This window comes from Bidens hawaiensis, unplaced genomic scaffold (genome assembly GCF_021521415.1).
Source record: "Bidens hawaiensis isolate Kalapana, Puna unplaced genomic scaffold, B.hawaiensis_p1.1 tig00025784_1, whole genome shotgun sequence".
In the NCBI taxonomy this organism is placed as follows: Eukaryota; Viridiplantae; Streptophyta; class Magnoliopsida; order Asterales; family Asteraceae; genus Bidens; species Bidens hawaiensis.
Window position 1 is genome coordinate 98,386 of NW_027494129.1, and position 24,533 is coordinate 122,918.

The window sequence follows — 24,533 nt, forward strand, 5'->3', positions numbered from 1 at the left end:
TTTACAGTCTTTTCTGGTTTCATATGGTCGGTTGCCGATATAAACCGCGAACCAACCGTTCACTACGTTTTGAAAATTTTGAAACCGACCAACAAACCAAAAGTAAAAAAGAAAAAGAAAAAGAAAAAAGAAGTCAAACCAATGACCGATTTAGACGATTTCAAGGTTTTAACCGAACCATAAACACTTATATTTGTACGTGATTAACATGTTCAAACACCTGATGCATCGCGCGGGCACCTGTCTAGTATATATATATATATATATAAACATAAGACCAATAAACAAACTAAACTAATAAAAAACAAACCCGACACGACAACCATTGTTATATATTTTTTTATAACAACAAACTTCTTTTAGTCCTACTTGAATCCAACTCCATTGGTAGGTCTGTAAACGAACCGAACGAACACGAACAAGGCCTTGTTCGTGTTCGTTCGTTAAGGAAATAATGTGTTCACGAACACTTACCGAATGCAATTTTCTGTTCATGTTCGTTCATTAAGGAAATTAATGTGTTCGTGAACGGTTCACGAACACAAACGATTACAAATAAAATCGGCAGAGCCTAGAGATTAAGACAGATGTATTCATCAATGTGAATAATGAAAGTATGTAAACGAATTGAAAGAACATGAACAAGGGCATGTTCATGTTCGTTCATTTAACTTTAAAGGAACACGAAGACTTAATCGAACAAATATTTATGTTCATGTTCGTTTATTTAAAAAATGAATATATGTGTTCGTTTCTAAATGAATATAACTGATCAAAGATAAATGAACATATATGAACACATACAAACATAAACAAACATAAATGAAACACTTAAATGAACACAAGTTAACAAATATAAAACTCTAAGTATATGATTCATCCAAATAATATTTAATTATTTTTTATTAACACATAAACAAATATAAATAAACAGACAGAAACGAACATAAATAAACGAACGTTTATGAACATAAATGAACGAACTAAACATGTGTTCATGTTTGTTCGTTTATTAAATAAACGAACATAAACGAACTTCCCGCCGAATAATTTACCGAACGTTCGGTTCGTTTACAGGCTTATCCATTGGTACTCATTTTAATCTCTTACCCTAATAAATTAATAATAGAAAACAAAAAGTAACGCCTAAAATAGATTTCCAATTGGCATGGTGAGTAGCGATGAGCCTGTAATTAAGACAAAGGGATTAAATTTTATTATTATTATAATTATTATTATTATTATTATTTTTTAAAAGGAAGAAGTTTATCCAGTGGTGAGATGAGATAGATGAGTGTGGTGGTAGGAGCATCAACGTAGTCCACTCCAAAACTCGGGGCGGCAATCTCTGAATCTTTCTTCATTAACAACAACATATAATAATAATAATAATAATAATAATAATGGCGGAGACAACAAGTAGTAGTAGTACGCTGATGGCGGCTTTCACTCTCCTACCTCCTCCTTTCTCCATTTCCAATTCTAGGCCATTTTCATCGCTCCGTATTAATAATAATAATAATTACCAGCCTTTTCTTCGTATCTCCACCAAGGACTCTTATGTTTGTTGTTCCTCCAACACTGACGACGTTTACACCTCCCCAACTCAACAACATGATGACGAGGATGAGGATGTTGAGGATGTTGTTGTCGATGATGACCCTGAACGTTGGGATGTATTGGGTCTTGGTCAGGCCATGGTACCATTCATTCATTTCTTTTCTTCAATTTTTATTATTGCTTTCTTTACTATCATCCTGCTTTTTTTATGCTCAGACTTCCAAATCCCAATTCTACCCAAAATGGAATTTTTTTCTTTTTTACCCTGTGGACCATGTTTGTTTACATGTAAAAACTGGTTAAAGCTTTGATCTTTTTGCTTCTGTAATAGGTGGATTTTTCGGGCATAGTGAATGATGAGTTTTTTATGAGGTTGGGTTTAGAAAAGGGTACAAGAAAGGTTGTTAATCATGAGGAGCGAGGTAGACTCCTGCAAGCAATGGATGGATGCACCTACAAGGCCGCTGCTGGCGGTTCTTTGTCTAATACCCTAGTGGCATTGGCTAGGCTTGGTGCTCATCCGATGCCCGCTCCTGCATTGAATGTAGCTATGGCTGGCAGCATCGGCAGTGATCCCTTGGGTGGCTTCTACAGGTACACCTTCATATTTCACATATGGCTTGGGCTCCATAAATAGTAATTTCTAACAACTGAAACTTTTGGTAATGTGTCGTGTGTTATATAGAACTAAACTTAGACGGGCCAATGTGAGCTTTCTTTCTGCACCGGTCAAGGAAGGGACAACTGGGACGGTTATAGTTTTAACAACCTCAGATGCTCAACGCACGATGCTTGCATATCAGGTAATTTCATATCCGCACCAACCTAGACGACTGTATTTGTGATGGTCTTGTGTTAGAATCAAGCCCCTCGTATATGAGAAATCGCAGAAAAGTAACAAACCGAAACACTTGCCTAGTGATCAAAGAAAAACTGCTTACAGATTACAAGATACAAAACAAAGACCCAATAACCCTATTTGTACCGGTAAGTCGGTGATAATCTTTAGTCTCGACCCAATCACCAAACCCACGAATTTTTCAATACAAACAAACATACCCGGTAGAATTTCACCCACATACAGTAGGGCCACAAATCATCAATTCTAGTTCAATATAATGGTCAGTTCATTTAGTTACTAGGAACAGATTATTATACCGGCATTATCAACATTTCTGAAATTTATAGTTAGCCATAGGTGCTTAAACCACCCGAGCCAAATCTGAGCTCACCTAGGCTCGAGTTGGGTTTGTCTAAGCAAGTCATGAGGGGCTTAGCTCGTTTACACCCTAGCTAGCTTACACAGATTATCCTAGAGTTATATTTCATTGTGTATTATTGCGAATTTGGTGGTTTATGCGGGTTTGTTTATCTGTCAAAACAGGAACTTTTTGGTTCAGGTTGGGTTGGATTGACTTGAAACTCATTTTTTTTTTGTAATCAGTGTCATATATAATTATAAAACGTGTTTTTTTTTTTTGGAAAATAGTTTAGGAAGTTTTATGCATTAAAAAATACACATTTGGTTTGGGCAACTTTCTTCATAGACCATTCGGCCAATTGGCCCATATTCTAATAAGCTGATATTTTTTTTTGCCAACCGTTTCATATTCTCCTTTGTATTACAAATATGTACCTCACTCATCTTCATGATTTATCACATTTCTAATTTATTGTAAATACTTGTATGTGGCAGGGCACGTCTTCTTACATTAAGTATGACTCGAGTATGGAGAGCGTAATTTCTAAGACAAATATTCTTGTTATTGAAGGATATTTGTTTGAATTCCCTGACACGATCAAGACGATTAAGAAAATTTGTCAAGTTGCCCGTGATAATGGGGCTTGGGTTGCGGTTACAGCCTCAGACGTGACTTGCATAGAGCGACACTATGATGATTTTTGGTAGGTTTAATATTAGTTGTTTTACTTGTTTTGCTCTATGATGTAGAGGTGCCAAAATGGTGCAGGTTAAAACGGGTCAGGATGGGTATCTAACACCTTTTGTTCTTTTTATAAATAATTAATGTAGTAGATAAGATTATAAAACTATTTTGTCATAAAAAGATCTTATTTTCTTTAAATAAAGTGATTTGGGAGCTTTAAGCGTCTAAAAACACTTAGGATGACCTTTGATCCTTTCGAATGATGATACAATCAAAGAGAAACTGAGAAGAAGTTTTCGATCAAATCAAGCCTAACTTCTCATTTCTCACAATCAGTTGTTAATACCGACTAACAACCCTAACTATCAACTAACTACAACCAGTTAACACTATTACATTGTTTACACTTTCAGTCCTTTAACTATGAGAATATTACAATTTAGCCCCTGTACCCATTCCTATACGTAACAATACTCCCCTGTTTTAAAATTTTCTTGTCCCTCAAGAAACAAGGTCCGGAAATCTGATTTTCAGCTCTTCCAAGTCTTCCCAGGAAGCCTCCGTGACTGGTAACCGATCCCAATGAACTAATACCTTGACTCCTGCACGATTATGTTTCTTCACAACTTTCCTATCCAAAATTGCACGCGGTTGCACGGTGAAACGAGGTGTTTGAGGAAATTGAATCACAGTTGCAGCAGGACCTGGTGCAGCTTTTAACAAAGAAACGTGAAATGTCGGGTGAACCTGCGAATTATCTGGAAGATCGACCCTATAAGCCACTGATCCAATTTTCTCGACAATGAGGAAAGGCCCATAGTATTTAGGACCGAGTTTATGATTTCTGTGATGTTTGAGAGACGTTTGCACATAAGGTTGCAGTTTCACATAGACCCAGTCACCAACCTTAAAATTCCTTTCTGAACGTTTTTGGTCTGCAAATTGCTTCATCCGGTTCTTTGCTTTTTCCAAATTAGTTTTCAAAGATTGCAGCTTTAACTCCCTTTCGTTAAACCAATCTTCAATGGTAGCCAATTTAGTGTCATTAGGAATGTAAGGCATGTGTAGGGGTGGATGAATACCATATAAAGCCTCAAATGGTGACATTCCTATAGCCGAATGAGTGGTGGTATTATACCACCATTCAGCTAAAGTAAGCCATTTAAACCACTGTCTTGGCTCATCCATAATCATGCACCTTAAGTATGATTCCAAACAACGATTAAGAACTTCTGTTTGCCCATCAGACTGGGGGTGATATGCAGAAGAAAAAGACAATTGTACCCCTTGCAGTTTCATAAAATCCCTCCAAAAATGACCAAGGAAAATGGGATCCCTGTCAGATACAATTATGGTAGGACAACCATGCAATTTAAAGATATTATCAAAGATATTTGGGCAACTTGTGGGGCAGTGAAAGGGTGGGATAAAGCAATGAAGTGGCATATTTAGTGAATCTGTCAATTACCACAAAAATAGAATCTTTACCATGAGATTTTGGAAGCCCACTGATAAAGTCCATGGAAATGTTAGAAAAAATTGAATTAGGGGTTGGTAATGGTTGGAGAAGACCAGGGGTAGCAATTCTTTCATACTTGCTTTGTGGCAAACATGGCAATCCTTAACCAACTGTCTAACATCTGCGCTGCATTTCTTCCAATAGAATAGTTGTTTTAATCTTTGCAAAGTGGGAAAATAACCTGAGTGGCCTCCAATAGGAGAGGAATGACATAATGCAACAATATCCTTCCTCAATTGCATATCATCACCAATAACGACTCTATTTTTTCTTTTTAAAACCGAACCATCCCATGACCGATTCTTAACATGAGATGTGCTTTGCAATCTTTGAAATAAAGCCTGAAGCTTGACATCTGTTTCCCAACTTGCCTTAATCCTGGGCCATAAACAGGGATCAAGAGAGCTTAAACTCATTTCAAATAAGGCTAAACCTTCCACCCTAGATAAAGCATCTGCCACTTTGTTTTCAATCCCTTGTTTATATAAAATTTCATAATCGTAGCCCATCAATTTAGCCAACCACTTCTGTTGTAGAGGAGTATTAACCTTCTGATCTAATAAGTACTTTAGGCTCCGCTGATCAGTCTTAATAACAAAATGTTTAACAATTAAATAATGGTGCCAATGTTTGACAGCCATCAAGATTGCCAACAACTCCTTTTCATAAACGGACATAGCCTATTGTTTTACCGAAATACCCTTGCTAATAAAGGCCAAAGGATGCCCTTCTTGCATTAATACCACACCCAAACCTTTGGAAGAAGCATCTGTCTCTATTATGAAAACTTTGGTGAAATCAGGTAGTGCTAGAACAGGTGCAGTAGTGAGAGCCACTTTGAGTTGTTCAAAAGCTGATTGAGCTTCATCAGTCCATTTAAAGGAATCTTTCTTCAAAAGATTAGTTAAAGGTCTAGCAATACTACCAAAAGATTTGATAAATCTTCTGTAGTAACCAGCTAAGCCAAGGAATCCCCTTAATTGCTTAACTGTAGCAGGTTGTGGCCATGTTCTAACTGCTTCTATCTTTGTTGGATCAGTGCTAACCCCATGCCTAGTAATTACATGGCCTAAATATTCCACTTTTGCCCCACCAAAGCTACATTTAGATCTCTTAGCTAACAATGAATTGGAAAGGAAGAGTTGTAAGACTGCTTCTAAATCCAAGAGGTGTTGAGCTATAGAAGAGCTATAGACTAAGATATCATCAAAAAAAGACCAAGTCACATTTCCTTAATAAGGGTTTAAAAGTCATGTTCATTAATGCTTGGAAAGTGGCAGGCGCATTCGTGAGACCAAAGGGTAATACCAGAAATTCAAAGTGACCTTGATGAGTTCTAAAGGCTGTTTTGTGTATATCGGGTTCATGCATTCGGACTTGATGGTACCCAGATCGGAGATCAAGTTTAGAAAAAACATTTGCCCCTCCTAACTCATCTAACAATTCATCTATCAAAGGAATAGGAAAACTATTTTTTATAGTAGCCTCATTTAATTTCCTATAGTCCACACACATATGCCAGGACCCATCCTTCTTGACTAAGACAACAGGAGCTGCAAAAGAGCTCGTACTCTCCCTAATAATACCCATATCTAACAACTCTTGTGTCATTTGTTCTATAACATTTTTTTGAGCAGACGGGAATCTATAAGGTTTCTGAGCCACAACACTAACACCTTCTTTTAAAACAATCTGGTGATCACAATTCCTCTTAGGAGGTAAAGAAGAAGGAACCTCAAATATCTTGTCATACTTCTGCAATAATGTTTCAATTGCAGAATTTGGAACAGAAGCTTGTACCTTAGGAACATGAGTATGAGTATCCTCATTAACAGAAGACATAAGTTGAATTTCCCTGAACCATTGTTGTCGGATTTCAATTGACCCTGAACCATTGTTGTCGGATTTCCCAAAATACCCTTCAACTTCTCACAAGAACATAAACTGATTCCTTTGTCTCCAGCCCCCTTTAATTCAAAAACCTTGTCGTTAACTTTAAATTTCATAGTTAACTCCTTAAAATTCCAAGTAATATCATCCAGACTTTGTAACCACTGGATGCCCAACACCATGTCATAATTGGACAATGGAATAACCATAACATCAGTTTTAAACCAATTACCCTGCATCATCCACTGAACATCTTTACAAACTTTGGTACAAGTCATAACAGTTCCATCAGCAATTGTTATTTTCATAGCAGCCATTTCTTTAGTAGGACAGTTCATTCTATACGCAATCTTTTCATCTAGGAAATTGTGGGTAGAACCTGAGTCTATTAGAACATGAAGTGGCTTAGTACCAATGGAACCGGTCACCCTCATTGTAGAATAAGATGAAACTCCCATGATAGCATTCAATGAAATTTGAGGATCCAAATGATCATTGACTATGGGATAAAGTTCTTCCATAGAATCATCTTCCCACACCTCAATTGAAAATAACTACTTCTTCTTACATTGGTGAGTAGGTGAATATTTCTCATTGCACCCAAAACACTCACCCCTAGCTCTTTTGTCTGCAATTTCTTTTGTTGACAATGTTTTAGTCGTTCTTGGTTTAAAAGGTGGAGTAGGTAACAAAGGAAGATTGGCTGAAGAGATTGGTGTAGGATTGTATATAGTTTTGGACTGATTGTGAGCAGTGTCAATAGATTTATAGGAAGGTTTATAGGGTGTTTTATAGGTGGTTGCAGATAACAATTTGAGATTATCATTTTGTTGTCTTGCCAACATATAGGCCTCGGGTAGGGTTCTTGGCCTTATGAGTTTAATGGGATTTCCAATTTCTGGTTTTAAAGCTTTAAGGTATAGACTAATGGCATATTCTTCACAGATTGATACTCTTGTTAATGCTAAATCAAAATCTTGGCAAAGTTCTTCAAGTGTACCAGTTTGAGTTATGGATGCCAGAGCACTCATGGCATTTTGTCCCATTACTAAAGCAAATATGTTTGAAATTGCATTTTTGTATTCTGGCCATGTTAAACCATCAATAGACCCTCCTCTAGAGGCCACAAATGCCTGATGCCATAAGAGTGCCATATCTTCCAAGTGAATGATAACATACCTCACTTTTGCATGATCTGGAGTACAATCTACTGTAAAGAAGTGCTCTACTCTGCACAACCACCCTTCAACATTGATTCCGTAAAATTTTGGAAATTCAATTTTTGATAATCTGTTGAAACTTCCATGGGTAAATCTTTGGTCTCCAGCATCAAAATTCTGAGTAAAATTCATACTAGGCCCCTCACGAGATGCATTAGATTGATTATTGTTCATCGATTGAATGGTTCTCACAATTGCTTCCAACTGTGAGTCCAATTTGGATTCCAATCTGGATGTATTTTGGTTCAATTGAAGCTTCACAGCTTCTAATTCGACTAAATTGGAACCAGTTGCTGCCTCTAAACGATTTAAGATAACATCATGATCAGAAATTCGTTGTTCTAACGATTGATTGCGAGTTGCCATAATTGCAAAATTGGGGAAATTGATCGAACGATGATCAATTGAAGAAATTGAAATGAAATCGGATTAGAGATAAGTGTGTTGGAATGAAACTGATCGAATTATTGATCAGTTATCAGTGAATTGAACGGAATGAAGCATTGATTGAATGGATTGAATGAATTAGGGAAGAACTTGTGAATTAGGGTTTCAAAAATCAAGAGCATGTCCAAGGATTGAACTGCTTTGATACCAACTTGATACAATCAAAGAGAAACAGAGAAGAAGTTTTCGATCAAATCAAGCCTAACTTCTCATTTCGCACAATCAGTTATTAATACCGACTAACAACCCTAACTGTCAACTAACTACAACCATTTAACACTATTACATTGTTTACACTTTCAGTCCTTTAACTATGAGAATATTACAATTTAGCCCCTGTAACCATTCCTATACGTAACAAATGATTTTCATGGTAGTTAAGATTTTTAATTATTCATAGTACATCTTGAAGTGATAGTTGGTGGGGGTGCCAATCATGTCAGTTTGGTGGGTTGAATGCGGACCCCAAGCATGACACATATATATTTGTGTCAAAGACATTAGCCCTAATCCACTTACACTTAAAATCGTGTAGCCCGTTCATATAAACGAGTCAAACGCGCTAACAAGTAGGCGGGTTGTGATCAAGTCGTAAATGGGTTGGCGGGTTGACCTGTTTAATCAAACGTGTGACTCGTTTAACTCAACTAGTAAGTCAATCCAAACACGCCCCCTGTGTTAGAGATGACAGCCCAAAACCTTATTAATGAGTTATACTAATGTTATCATTTGTCTTTGTCAAGGGAAATCATGGAGAATTATGCGGACATCGTGTTTGCAAACAGCGACGAGGCAAGAGCGTTTTGTCATTTCTCTTCAGAGGAAAGCCCGATATCTTCCACGCGATATTTAAGTCATTTTGTTCCTCTAGTTTCCGTGACCGACGGGCAACGTGGGTCATACATTGGAGTAAAAGGCGAGGCTTTGTATATCCCTCCTTCACCCTGCACACCAGTCGACACTTGTGGGGCCGGGGATGCATATGCTTCAGGAATATTATACGGGTTATTAAGGGGTGCGTCAGATTTGAAGGGCATTGGCTCGTTGGCCGCCCGGGTTGCAGCCACAGTGGTCGGGCAGCAGGGAACACGGCTGAGGGTTCAAGATGCTGCTAGGTTAAGTGAGTCGTTTGAATTCAATGTCAAGAGCCCATCGGTTCAAGCAGATTTCTAGTTTGTAGCATTAACATGTTTGTATCTAGTTATTCATCCTCTTAATTTAATTATGATTTTATATTGAATTAGCTTGAAAAGAAATCATCTATTGCTTAAAGATACTGAATATTGTACATAACAAAAATAAGAAAATAAAAATAAAGGATTTGATGATCGCATGTTGCTATCAGAGCATTTATTTGATGTTGGGTTAGACACCATTAATCTTGATTTTACACCAAATTTTAAGATTCGTCAATTACTTGTTTCAGATCCTTGTGTTTCGAATGAGCTGATGTTATATTTGATTCAATAAGATGATCGATAACACTACTAGTTTTCACCCAATTACGATAACAATTTAGTCACTACTAAATTATGTTTGTGCAACTAAAATCGGTGTAATTATTGTATTCAGATTTGTCATAACCATTCAATTGATATGTAGTGACAGTGAACCAATAATACCAAAGTAAAATTGATATACAATACCGTGGCTTCAAAAAGGTCCCAAACATAATAAATGCCGAAATAACATATAAACAGATTTTTTTTTACTCAGTCGGATCCATTTATAAACAAAGAAAATTCTAATACGCTCACACAATTGCCGTCTCATCTTCAGCACCTTGTTCTTCTTCGATCAAAGACCTATATGACATTTGATCTGTTGTTTTTAATATTTTCCAACACATATGTATCATAAGTTATGAGTTGCATACAATATTTTGTATTGTTAAATAAATGAAATACTGTAGGTGTTTTATTACAAACGCCACAAGTATATATGATCCAATTCTAATATTAATCTACTACAGGTGAGCAGGCGATATTAGCATGAAAAAAACATGGGGTAGATGTAGATCGAGATGATTGGAAATGCTCAAGGTCGGCCTATGAAGGTTTGCACAACCACCCAAGGTTGGTTACCTTCACAATCCGCAGCATAACATTGGTAACTTTGATATCGATCTATCCAGAAGTTTCATCTATATCTATATATTCTGCTATTTAAAAACCATTTCACAACAACGTACAGAGATTTATTAGGTACGTACGTAGCAACACGTACGTACTACTTTAAGAATACCCGTGTGTTTGTGAATGCATAGGGACGACATTCTCTTGGTGTATTCATTTTCTTAGCTATATGGTATTTTGATTGAAAATGAAAAATAAGGTGGTTTTGTGCTGGTTGTATGTATTGCTTACATGTACGTATATCACCATTTCATTTTGGTGGAAAATTGAAAAGTCATCTTGGTTGCTTTTACTTTTGATTTTATTTTATATATTACCCGTTGCTAGCCACCTTGCTTGCGTTCATCTGCAAATCAAGTTTATACGGTTTCGATTTAAGTAATGATATTTTTCAGCCGGTGGTCCTGGAAAAGGAATGCACTATATATGGCTCTGTAAGCTCTACTTTTTTCCAATAGCTAGAGACACTTAACTTCTTATTTACTGTCTTGACTCACATGGTTTAAAATGTTGTTGGTTGAAATCTCATTCTTGATTCTGATTCTGATTATTATTGTGACCAAAATTAGTACGTACTTCTGACGCATGAGAAAACAAAATGATCGATATTTTTGAATAATTTTGAACTTGAGTGACAGGGTAACAGTTGAAGTTATGATGATAAATGCATTTGAGAAACTAGAGTGGGAGATTGAGTGATGCCCAAGATAAAGAAAGATATGATCGATCAATGATAATTATAAGATAACAATTTGCAAAAGGGTATATTATTCTTTATTGATATGAAGGTATATATAGACCACAGATCATCGTTCATGTCTTTTGATCTTAGTGCTAATTACAACTTTAATCCTTCTACAATACATAAATATAAAACTAACTAAAACATACTATGACATATTTACATAACTAACCCTAGACTCTAACTTGGAGGGACTAAATCTAACATTCACCCCCTTAATCACGAACAAGTAAGTCTTCAACACCGAGCAGTTTCCTCATTGTAGCAAACTTTATCCTTGCCAATGCTTTTGTTAAGATGTCCGCTCTTTGAAGTTCTCCACTTATGTGTTCAACAGTGATGTGATTGTCTTCGACACATTCCATTATGAAATGATAACGGGTGTCAATGTGTTTACTTCTTCCATGAAACACCGGGTTCTTCATCAGCGCGATAGCGGATATGTTGTCGACATATAGAGTAATCTTTTCTTCCTACCATCCGGTGAGTTCACTTAGTAGTCTTTTTAGCCATAGTGCTTGACATGTTGCAGCCGTTGCGGCCATGAATTCAGATTCACATGAAGAGAGTGCCACAGTTTGTTGCTTTTGTGTGCACCAAATTATGGGAGAATTCCCAAAATAGAACACTATCCCCGTAGTGCCTTTTCCTTCTTCAGTATTAACACCATAACTGCTATCACTATAACCGGTTATTTTACATCCTCCGTTCCTCTTATAAGTTATACCGAAGTCTTTAGTGCCTTTGATATAACGTAGAACTTGATGAATGGCTTTGAAATGGTGTTCTTTAGGTTCTTGCATAAACCTGCTGAGTAAACCAACTGAATATGACAAATCTTGTCTCGTATGAAGTAGATACCTTAAGCATCCGATTAGACTTCTATATTCAATGGGATCAACTGATTTTCCACCTTCGGTTTTAGTCAAGAGTGTACCGGGGTTCATACGGATTTTGGTTTCATTACTATCCAACATTCCAGTATTCTTTAGAATTTTTGTAATGTAACCAGCTTGCTTGATAGATATTTCACCCTCTGATTGGGTAACTTCTATACCAAGATAGTAATCCAATAACCCAAGGTCACTCATCTCAAATTTTTCTTCCATTTGAGATTGAATGAGTCTATTTCTTTCTTTGAAGATCCAGTTATTATTAGATCATCAACATAGACTCCAACAAGCAAAATAGAGGTTTTGCTTTTCTTCGTATAGACTGCATGTTCCAACGTGCACTTCTTAAAATCAAGTGATTTTAGAGTGTGATCAAGTTTCACATTCCATGCACGTGGCACTTGTCTAAGTCCGTATAATGCTTTGGAAAGTTTGTAGACCTTTCCTGCATCTTGTGTTTTCACAAATCCTTCGGGTTGTGAAACATAGACTTCTTCCTTCAGTTCGCCATGTAGGAATGCGGATTTTACATCAAGGTGATGTACTTCCCATCCACTATAAGCTGCAAGAGCTAAGATGAGACAAACCGTCTCTATGCGGGCTACAGGAGCAAAGACTTCATCAAAGTCTATACCATGCTGTTGTACATAGCCTTTAGCTACCAAACGAGCCTTATGCTTTATTATTTCCCCGCTCGCATCTCTTTTGGTCTTGAATACCCATTTTAGGCCTATTGCCTTATGATCATTGGGCAATTTGGTCAATTTCCAAGTATTATTCTTATTGATTGAGTCTATCTCAGCTTGCATAGCCTCAATCCATTTCTTGTCCTTGGCTGCCTCCTTGTAATTATGAGGTTCTTCTTCAGCCAGGAAAAGTTCGTTAACATCAGTGTTAACCTTTTTGGACCTTTTATACACATTTCCCAAAGGTTTAAAACCTCGCAATGGTGTATGATCAAAAGAATTTAATGAGCTATCAGTAATTGGTCTATATTCAGCAACCTCGGCTGAATTTGGCTCATAAGCGTATGTTGGAGGTGTGACAGGATTGCTAGGAAAATTAGGGGAGAATGGTTCTTCATATTCTTGGTCATTATCTCTTGTGTATTCATCCTATTGAGTCACTAGGATTGTTTCATTGTTTTCTTGAGGAACTTCACTAAAGTTATCCTCAACAATGAAGTCTACCCATTCAGGTTCCTCACTACCAACTTCATTCATGTATTCCTTCCAAATTCATTTAGTATTAGGATCATAAAGTCTATATGCTTTTGATCCTTCCTCCATTCCCAAATATACCATCTTGACACTTCTATCATCTAATTTGGTAAGATGATTTGATGGTACCTTAGCATATGCTACACACCCGAAAACCCTTAAATGTTTTTAGGTTTGGTTTTCTACCTTTTAACGCTTCAAAAGGTGTAGCGTTCGTTAGTGCTTTAGTTGGGATTCGGTTTAAAACGTATATGGTATGCCTTACAGCTTCACCCCAAAAGTTTTGAGGCATTGACATAGCCTTCATTATGCTACGCGTAGTAGATAACATAATTCTGTTTCTACGTTCAACCACACCATTCTGTTGTGGTGAATAGGGTGTTGTAAGTTGTCTGGCTATACCATTATCTTTACAGAACTGATGGAATTCACTCGATGTGAACTCTCCTCCTCTATCAGTTCTTAACATTTTTAATTTTGTTCCAACCTCGTTCTCCACCATCCTTTTAAATTCTCTAAAAACTTCAAAAGCTTGATCTTTAGAAGTTAAGAAATATACCCACATGTAACGAGTACACTCGTCTACAAGTAAGAAAATATATTTCTTTCCAGAATAGGTAGGTGGTGATATAGGACCACAAAGGTCTCCATAAACCAAGTCTAATGGTTTAACAGATTTAAACTTGGCTTGGTTCGGGAATGGAGCTCTAATGTGCTTTCCCAAGAGACATGTGTCACAGACTTGACTTGCATGCTTAATGCGAGGAATCCCTTGAACCAAATTTTTATGAGTCATTGACTTTATCTCGTCAAAGTTCAGATGACCCAACCGAGCATGCCACAGCCACGCCTCGTCATCTAATTTGGACAATAAACAAACAGGTTCACCAATTTTCATATTGATATTGTAAAAGTCTATTCCTTGAGCGTGTGACTTTCATAAGCAATGTTTGATTATGATCATATATAAATAAAGAGTCACGTTCCAATAGAACTTTGCAACCATTTTCTGTTAATTGTCCGAGGCTCAGAATATTGCTTTTCAAACTTGGAATGTAGTAAACATGAGATATAATTCTCTGTTCCTTATTTTTACATTCCAACAAAATTGAGCCTCGCCCTTTAATTTCTACAAGCGAACCATCACCAAGTGAACTCGTCCGGAGATTTTTTCGTCTAGTTCTTTGAAATGTTTTCTGTTACCAGTCATATGGTTACTTGCACCATTGTCTAAGTACCATAGACTTTCATTGGTGGCCGTATGTAGATTAGGCTTAATTTCCTTTTCGTTTAGGAAAATTTCTTGATGGATCTTATGTTTACTAAGAATTGCCATCAACAACGTGGGTTCTTCGTCCTCTTCCACCAAGTTAGATTGATCATGTGTTTGATCACTTTGAGGACACGTGTTGGCATAATGCCCACGTTGCTTGCATTTATAACACTTAACCTTACTCAGATCTCTTTGACTTTTCTTAGGTTTATTGTAATGAGAATGTTGAGATGATTTTTCATCCTTATCAATATGTTTTCCCTTGCCATCACGCCAATTCTTTCGTGATGCATTGAACCTCTTCGGTCCATGATTTCCAAAATTTTTCCCATGACCCTCATTCTTGTCATGGCGTGTGAACAAGAGTTTATCCTGAGTGTCGGTCACAACTCCTCTTTTGGATTTAATCATTTCCTCATAGGTTTTAAGCCTCCTGATAATATCGTCCACGGTTACTTGCTTTAGATCAGTAAATTTCTCAATCGAAGCAATTATATGCAAAAACCTATCGGGCATTGAGGTTAAGATTTTTCTTACTAACGTGGTCTGATCAATATTTTCACCACAACTAGTTGCTTTACTAACAACATTTGTTAGTCTCAATGTGAAAGAATCAATAGTCTCATCATCTTTCATTTGTAATTTATCAAATTCAGACTTAATGCTTTGCAACCGTGCTTCTTGCACTTGTGTTGCACCAATATGTCTAGTTTTTAATGAATCTCACACCTCTCTTGCAGTTTTACAGTATGCAACTTGTAGGAGTAATTCTTCGGGTAAAGTTTGAAACAAGTAGGCAATAGTATATTTGTCTTTCTTGACATATATTCATGTTTCTTCATCGGGTTCTATCATCTCCCAGAGGCCATTTGCATCTAGCATGGTCTTCATTCGAATTGCCCATGTTGTATAGTTAGTTGATTTTAACATAGGGCATTGGAAATTCGAAAAAGATGATCCCGGTTCTTTATGTGTTACAATAGCATTATTATCCTTTGGACCTTCCGACATGGTTTCCTTTAAAGATAATAATACTTATTATACACAAACAAAGTATAAATTATACACAAAGTATAGACAAGGTTTTGGATAATTAAGTTTAACCTCTTAAACTTATAAGAACCGTCTTCAAAAGTTTACAGCAAAACTCGGTTCTAAAAAAAAAAAGAATCCTTATTCGTGTATAATTAAACCACTACGGTAACAGATTCCAACGATCTGATTTTAAGTTTAATATATAAAATGATTTCTTAATAAAGAGTAAATCTTTATTAGTTTTATAATCACCGATTTCAGCAATCAGTTTATGGTTTTTCGATATCAAACATTGTATTACAAAATACTTAGGGGTACTTTATTGTAAAAAAAAAAATAATAAATCCTATAAACACAATAAATGTGTTTGGGGTTTCTTTCCCTTGATGGTGGAAAAGAAAATGGTGCAACCCTCTTTCTTAATTTTCGTAATACAGCAACACAACCAACAATTGGTCGGCTAAATCTCAAACTTCTGATTAAACCGACTTTAAATGGCTTCTGAAAGCCTTATTATCAATACAACTAACAACAACAATTGTTTTAAATTCGAATTCAATTAAATGATTGCAATTTAACTAAACGAAATATCAACAATCTGATTAATTTATAAACAGCAAATAAGAATCACAAAGATTCTTGTAACAACCGATGTTTCAATCGTTAAAGTTTTCTAAACAATTTAGAAAATATCACAATGAATGTGAATCACGATTTGAATGGATTTGATTTCGATTTTTCTGTTAACGTCTCAAATTCCACAAACAATTTGTAGAACCCAAATCGAATCAAAAAAATTTCGGCAATTGATTTCAATTGAGAGCAATAAAGATGGCTTTGATGCCAATTGATGCCCAAGATAAAGAAAGATATGATCGATCAATGATAAATTGATGCCCAAGATAAAGAAAGATATGATCGATCAATGATAATTATAAGATAACAATTTGCAAAAGAGTATATTATTCTTTATTGATATATGAAGGTATATATAGACCACAGATCATCATTCATGTCTTTTGATCTTAGTGCTAATTACAACTTTAATCCTTCTACAATACATAAATATAAAACTAACTAAAACATACTATGACATATTTACACAACTAACCCTAAGGGATTAAATCTAACATTAAGAAGCCACTCATACGGGATGGCTCTGCTCACCAAATAATTCAAACAGATAAACAAGAAATAAGCTTTCGATTATAAAGTATTTTATGAGGCTCTAAACAATGGTTTTTGGTTTTTGTTTTGTTATGTACTAGGTTAGTCGTCCGGACTAATAAAAAAAAATAATTGCATATAATTATAAAATACTGGATTCAATTACAAGTTTTTACATTAATAAATAAATACAAAAAGTTACATAGATTTTTCACAATAATTACCAAAAATCTTCTTTATGTAACAATATCAAAAACAACTAATGCTGTATATAAAGAAGTTGTTGGCGATTTGTGAAAAAATTATGTAACTTGAAGTTTTTTATTGATTAATGTAAATATTTGTAATCGAATCTAGTATTAAAATTGTATGCAATTATCCTTTTTATAAGTCCGGATAACACCTGGGCGACTAACCCTGTAAATAGATATTTTTAAAACAGTGGTTGATCTAAAATATAAAAAAATAGTGTAAAGTATAATGTACTTACTTTTGATATGTTGTTGAGTTACAAAAGAGTGTAATAACTTCGTGTGTAACTTACGCGGAATGAAGCAAACATATACACATTGCAAATTAATCAAAAAAATAAAAAACAGTGTAATAACTTGGAAAATATTATTTTCGTAAATAATTTAACATGTAAAATAATTTTTTTAATTTAAAAAATATATGAAATTATCTTAAAATATATGAGTTTTGAATAAAGTCAGATAGTGACATGCATGTCTAAAATCAATTTTGTATATATTTGATCAAGATTGCAATGATCAAACAAAAAACGTCAACTTCAAATCCTTTTAAGAATATATATATATATATATATCAATGTTTTATTCAAACATTAAAATTTGCCTAATATAATGTGAGCATGTATGAAATTTAAAGAATAGTAGAAAATCAAATTAAACAAGTAATAATATGGATTTTTTTAGGGGAAATCAAAATTGTCATATAAAAGAACAATTTACCATTGTCTAAAACTATATGAGTATATGTATGAAATTTAAAAAAAAGAGTAGAAAATCACATTAAATAAGTAAGAATATGAATTTCTTAGAGAAGTCACAAAATTGCCATATAAAAAAACAATTTACCATTGTCTAAAACTATTATGAATATATATGAGTATATGTATGCATTTTGAACAAAGTCAAGAGTCTAAGATCCATTTAAAAAAATTCAATTTTGTAAATGTTTAATGAAGAACTTTTAAAAAAAAAAAAATTTCATATTACAATCAATTATAAATAATCAATGTAGAATTCTATAATTTGTAAGGAGTAATAAAAATAATCTACTAAACATTTATGTTGGTCATAAAGAATAATACAAATGACGACTTTATTTAAAAATAAATTTATAAATATACAATTACGTCTAACTGTATGATGTTACTGTTGTACCCTATGTTTGAGTGTTTGTACCCTGGTTTCCCTGATTTACCTTTGCCAAGTGTCCCTGCTTTTTCATACGTGTCTCTTAGCACACAGTTTTATCATTTACCCCACACTTTCATCTCCATGTTAATCTCTCATAGAACGCAAGCACATCAAACAGTCCTTGAAAGTCGCCGCCTTCTTTAAATCGTTTTATCCTCTGGTATGTCTGATGCAGGCCCGGCCCAAGGGTGAGGCAGGGTAGTCGACGGCCATAGACCCGATACTCCGATAGGCCCGAAATTTTTTTATAAAAAAAAAATTATATGCATTTTTATGCAACAAAATATGTATAATCAATGTTTCAACAAATGAAATAAACAATAGTTTGGTCTAGTTGCAAAGATGTATGACAAAGAACCAAGAGGTTGTGGGTTTAGTCTTGTTTGAAACATTTTTAAGTTTCTTTTTATACAAAAGTTTTTTACACAACTCAAATCCTAACCAAGTAAACCCACTTAAAATTAAATTGTTTAAACCCAACAAAATATTACTTATGGCCCAAAAAAAATTTCGCCTTAGGCCCAAAAAAATTTTCGTCATCTCAAAGCCGGCCCTAGTCTGATGTATGGGTTTCAGTTTTCGTTGTAATGACTCTTTATTAGCTTATTCCACATTGTGTTTTTCTTTCTTCACAGGTGATGGCGGTAGGAAATGGGGCTATGATATTGAGTTTTTCATTGCTAGGTACGTTTGTTGTCTCACACTTTAGGCTTTCGTTTGTGTTTTTTGTGGTTGCGATTACATATATAGGTTTTGTTTATGTATTGTTCCTTCTATGGTTGAAAAGTAGAATTCTACTTTATTTACTTTTCATGGTTGGCATGCATGTAAGTTGTTTGTTGAAAGCTTTCTATCGTTAGTGTCTTTCTGGTATGAATTGTTTACCAGTGACGAAATGGTTTGGTTATCTAACATGCATGCCAGGCGTTTGATGAAATGTTTGAGAGATATTTGTTTTGTTGACTATGTCAAATTTTAACGTTTTGATTCACAATTGATCAACCAAACCATTAAGACCATTTTTCAGCAAAGTAAAACATGAACCAATCTGTACAATTCCCAAACTGGTTCATAGGACCCGTATATAAGTAACTCTTTGCAAACCCTATACAAACAGTAACCAAAATGGACTTTTTAACCGAACAAAAAAATGTATTGGATTGACATTATGCGTTGTGGTTTATGTCAATGATCTTGGATTCCGTGTGTTATTGTAGCAGGTTTTTGATAGCCATTGTTTCATGATGTCGATGACTGGAATCCAAGTTGTTTACGGTGCGTCAACTGGCAACCAAGTTGTTTTAAGGTATGCCGTGTGCAGTTTGTTTTATTATTCACATGTGTTGTTATAGTGAGGTCTTCTAGTTAGTGTAAGGTAACTTTACTTTTGCTTTGATAATTGACTTATGAAAGTTTAGATGTTACGACTTAAGAGCATACTGCCCTTTTTCACATGCATGTTTGGTTTGTCATAAAACTAAGATTGACACGGTCTTTTATCTTTATCATAAAACCGACATGTACTACATAAACAAACATAAATTAACAAACGAGACATGTGTGTCCGTTCATACATATGAACGAAAATAAATTAACGAGCGAGGCATGCATTCATGTTTGTATTGTTAAAGTAAATAATAAAAGGTTGTTTGTTCGTTTATTAACTAAACGAACTTCTAGCCGAACGGTTCATGAACGTCTGGTTCGTTTGCACGCCTTATTTTGACCCATAATAACAGAAGATATTTTTCATGATCAAAGTTGAAATGCTTACATTACTTTCTTTTGAGTATGCACATAGTGATTTAGGCAATTTAGGCAACCATTTGTCAAACTTTACTGAATCTTATTAGACCAAAACAAATCTTATTAGTTATTAGACCATGACATAGTCAACATTTATTAATGGACTTTCTAATTAGATACCTTCTCTATCTAAATAAAACGTCCAAAATTTGGGGTTTGAGCTTTAGAGTGTTAAAACCATGCCATTAAAAGATACCTCGAAATTATATATTGTGCACACCACAATTTTTGTACACAACATTTATGTCACTTTAGAATTTTATTTCTGTGCAGCACATACCTAATAGCAAAACAGAAGATGTTGAATATGATGAACCGCCACATACATTTTGGCAACAACTAATATCAGTAACCTACTATCCATACACAGACAGATTCATAATACCAACAAGTACTAACACGCAGCACACTAAAAGAGGTTGAACACATTGTGATGGCAAACAACTTTTAGAGGAACAAGAATGCCTACAAGACATAACTAACAACCTTTTGTAATTAGTTTCTGCACATATTTTGTACATAGACAAAAACCTTATATGATGTAAAGGACTAGATGGATAAGATGTAAACCATAAGTAATATAATTGCAAGCCACAAACATGTAACAATGTTTCTTAATCGTCACCCAACCTCCCCGCAACGCGGGGGGACAACCCCCTAGTTATTACTATTATCGAAAGGTTATAAATTAATATATATTTATTTCTAGTCATACACTGAGTTTTTACTAATAAATAATATTAGTTTCCTAAAATATAAAGAAAAAAACAAATATATTAATATAATTATGTTTTTGTCAAATTAAATAATGACACGTGGCAAATATAGAGAATTTGACATGTGGCAGCAGAGGTCTCTCTGCTTGACACATCATCTTTAATGTTACTTAATTATTGTACTAGGGTATAGTCCGTGTTACACACGGGTGGAAAAACATGTCAACAAACATAATAAATTTAAACAACAAATTCAAGCAACACAAAACTTCTTTAAACTTTCGGACCAAAACGTTAACCATTTACATTGTCTAGATATTATAAGTTAAAAGTTAAAAGTTACAATAAGTTATTACATCGAACAACCAAAAAACATCAATAAAAGATAAACATGTTCTTTCATATCAAACCACCTTCAACTTCTTCAAACATTCTACCAAAAGAAACTTATTTTGCTTCACACCTGCAAATATAATAAAACAATAGCATCAAAATTAAATATACCATAATAACATATTTAATAATGAGTAACATTTGAACATTAATAAAGTTATTTATTAAATTGTTGTTTTTATTAAAACAAAATAACATACAACAACAAACAAAGTAAAAATGACAACATAAAACATCTTTTTAACTTAAACCATTAAACCAAAAAGATATATCAATAAAAACCTTTTTTGGCCGTCATTTTACACCTAAAAAATTTGATACTCTATTAAAGCAATCCGTTTTAAAATATTTTCAAAATAGTTACAAAATATAAAAAAATTGGAATTAGTCAGCTTCAAAAAATTATGAATTTTTTTATTTTTGACCAATCTTGCAACAAACTTTTAAATCACTGACATTAATATTTTGTTAACTTTTCAAAACTTAAAAACGTTTTACAATAGATGAATTTTCAAATAACTTTGGAAAGATTAAAAAAATTTATTTTGACTTTGGAAATATTAACTTTATCATAAAATACGGTTGCTAAATAAGTATATATATGTGTGTGTGTGTGTGTGTTAAAAGAAAAATTAAACCCGAGCTGACCCATTAAAAATATGTATTTAACTCTAAAAAGTTTTGAAATATAATTTTTTATTATGAAAATGTCAAATCCGTTTTAAACTAATTTATTGACTGCTTAACAAAAATAGTTTGTAAAAACAATCAAGAATTTAATTTGTTCTTATTTGAAATTCAAAATTTTGACCACAAATTAAAACATAGTAGGATTAGATAATATTAATTTTGTTAAACGTATTATGTATAGAAACTTTCTAAACATAAGTTTGAATATAATAAACCGGTTTATTGTAAATAATTATCTCCAAAAATAACATATTGATTATAAAAAAAACTATTATTAGAATAATGATACATTGAATATTATAAATTAAAAAAATAAGTTATATTCAAATAATCATGTCCAAAAATAACCGATTGATTATAAAAAAAAGTATTATTAGAATGTATTATATTCTAATATTTAATATTTCCATGTTTAAGGTTTTTCGAAAATCAGTTCATATTTAATAATAATACATTGAGTAATTTATGAATCAAATAATAACAATAATAAAAACATAAATTATTTTCTTAATTATCGTCTTTTAGTCAAACCAGCTTTAAATATAATTTGAACTTCAAATTATAGTAAACAGATCAACTAATAACGGATTAAGTTTATATACATTTACATTTTTAGAAAATTCTAGAATAAATTATATTTAGAATATCAATATTATATTTTAATATATATTTTAAAGATCAATATTATAATATAGTAAATTTACGTAAATTTATAATTTAGTATATATTAATAAAAAATTAGTAAATTTATAATTAAATTTCTGGAATATTAAAGATCAATATTATATATGCAACAAATAATTTACAAACAAATATATTAAACATTTAAAACAATTGTATTATTAAATTGAAGTTTCTGACTTTTGATAAAACTGAATCAAAAGTGGCCGGAAAAAAAATCAAAAATTGGACAGAAATTATGTTTGTTAATATTTAGTAAAGAAAAAAATAACAAATTGAACTGAAAAAAACATAAATTGGACGGAAATTCACTTCTTAATATTTAGTAAACAAAACAATAAGAAATTGGACGGAAAATTTAAGAATTGGACAAAGAAAACAATAAAAAATTGGACAGAAAAAAATTAAGAAATTGGACGGAAATTCACTTATTAATATTCACTAAACAAAACAATAACAAATTGGCCGGAAAATCTCAGAAAACATAAAATATGCTTATAACAAAGTGGCCGGAATATATTCATCGGATATTATAATAAATAACTAACTCTACGTGCAAGAATGGATTGTTAATTACCTTTAATATATTCATCAGAGAATCGATCTATTATAATCATCATTAATTGACCATAAAAAACCTTATAACATCTCCTCTGATGAACGATCAATTGAACGGAATCGAATCGATTGGAGACATCAATAACCTTGGAAGTGAAGAAAATCATAGTAGAACGGAATCGTGTTGGTAAATACTGTAGACGTTCGATGTTGGATATGAGTGACGGAATAAGGGTTCGTATCTTCGTGAGGATGTTAGAGAGAAAAATGAGTGCTGGAATTGGTTGTGGATTATGAAAATTGGACCGGGTATAGTTTTATGTGGACAAAGCGGGTTATTACGAGTCATGGGTTATAAAAATTGGAAAATGGGTTTGTGTCCTCCATATATTTAATATTAATTTATTTTAATGGCTTGAAATAATAAAATAGGAAATATTCCACATGGCATCTAGATAGCATCCAATGTGAAGAGCCCAGAATGATGCTATGTGTACAATTGTATTGCTTTAATAGCATTTAAAGATTTGATATTTGGTTTCCTAATTCCTATCAAATATCTAAGGGCAAGTTTGGCAAAACTATTAAAATCAACTTTTGACTTTCCCAGTAAGTTAAAAGTTGTTTTGAAAAGTCACAAACCCTTGACTTTTCACAAACATATCTCCTTTTCCCTTTCTTCCAAACATCTTTTCTCCTTTTTAGAAAAGTTGAAGAGTTAAAAGTAGGCTAATTAGCCAAACACTTAAATGTTAGATCCTATGAGATAGGGAAAAAATAGGTTTAATTAATATTATTAAACATGATATATGGTTTCCTAATTCCTATCAAATATCTAAATGTTATATCCTATATTATGATAATATAGGGATAAAATAGTTTTTTTTAAGGGAAAACCACTAAAATGGCCATTTGATCAAAATGTTAACCAAACTAGCCATTGATATTTTGTCCTCCTATATGAAATGGTTCAATCAAAGTTTGCCACATGTGGAACCCAACAAGGATTTTGTTAGGTATTTTTTTTAAAGAGACCAATCAAAAATTGCCATGTGGAGCCCGCCAAGGATTTTGCCGGGTCATTTTTTTAAAGAGACCAATCAAAAACTGTCATGTGGAGGCCGGCAAGGATTTTGCCAGCCTTATTAAAAAGTCAAATGACTAGTTTTATTAACTTTCTGGTCAAATGACTATTTTGGTGGTTTTCCCTTTTTTTTAATGCGATAATAATTGTGATAATGATAGTAGCATAAAATGTAA

General features: G+C 33.6%; 1 protein-coding gene and 1 pseudogene across 1 annotated transcript; one reads left to right on the forward strand and one right to left on the reverse strand.

The window, feature by feature from the left end:
• Positions 1-1,403: 1,403 nt before the first annotated feature.
• On the forward strand, positions 1,404-9,695 carry LOC143572244 (uncharacterized). The gene is made up of 5 exons (XM_077057458.1): positions 1,404-1,700; positions 1,892-2,154; positions 2,246-2,363; positions 3,257-3,465; positions 9,266-9,695. Exons 1-5 carry the CDS (start codon positions 1,404-1,406, stop codon positions 9,693-9,695), a joined length of 1,317 nt encoding a protein of 438 aa, XP_076913573.1.
• A 2,177-nt stretch (positions 9,696-11,872) lies between these two features.
• Positions 11,873-12,490, reverse strand: LOC143572245 (secreted RxLR effector protein 161 pseudogene; annotated as a pseudogene).
• Between the last annotated feature and the right edge of the window lie 12,043 nt (positions 12,491-24,533).

Excerpts from the sequence above, each read along its gene's own strand:
- LOC143572244 (XM_077057458.1), top strand. The coding sequence starts at position 1,404 with ATGGCGGAGACAACAAGTAGTAGTAGTACGCTGATGGCGGCTTTCACT. Across the intron at positions 2,155-2,245 it reads CCCTTGGGTGGCTTCTACAG|AACTAAACTTAGACGGGCCA; the intron begins GTACACCTTCAT and ends TGTGTTATATAG. Across the intron at positions 3,466-9,265 it reads CGACACTATGATGATTTTTG|GGAAATCATGGAGAATTATG; the intron begins GTAGGTTTAATA and ends GTCTTTGTCAAG.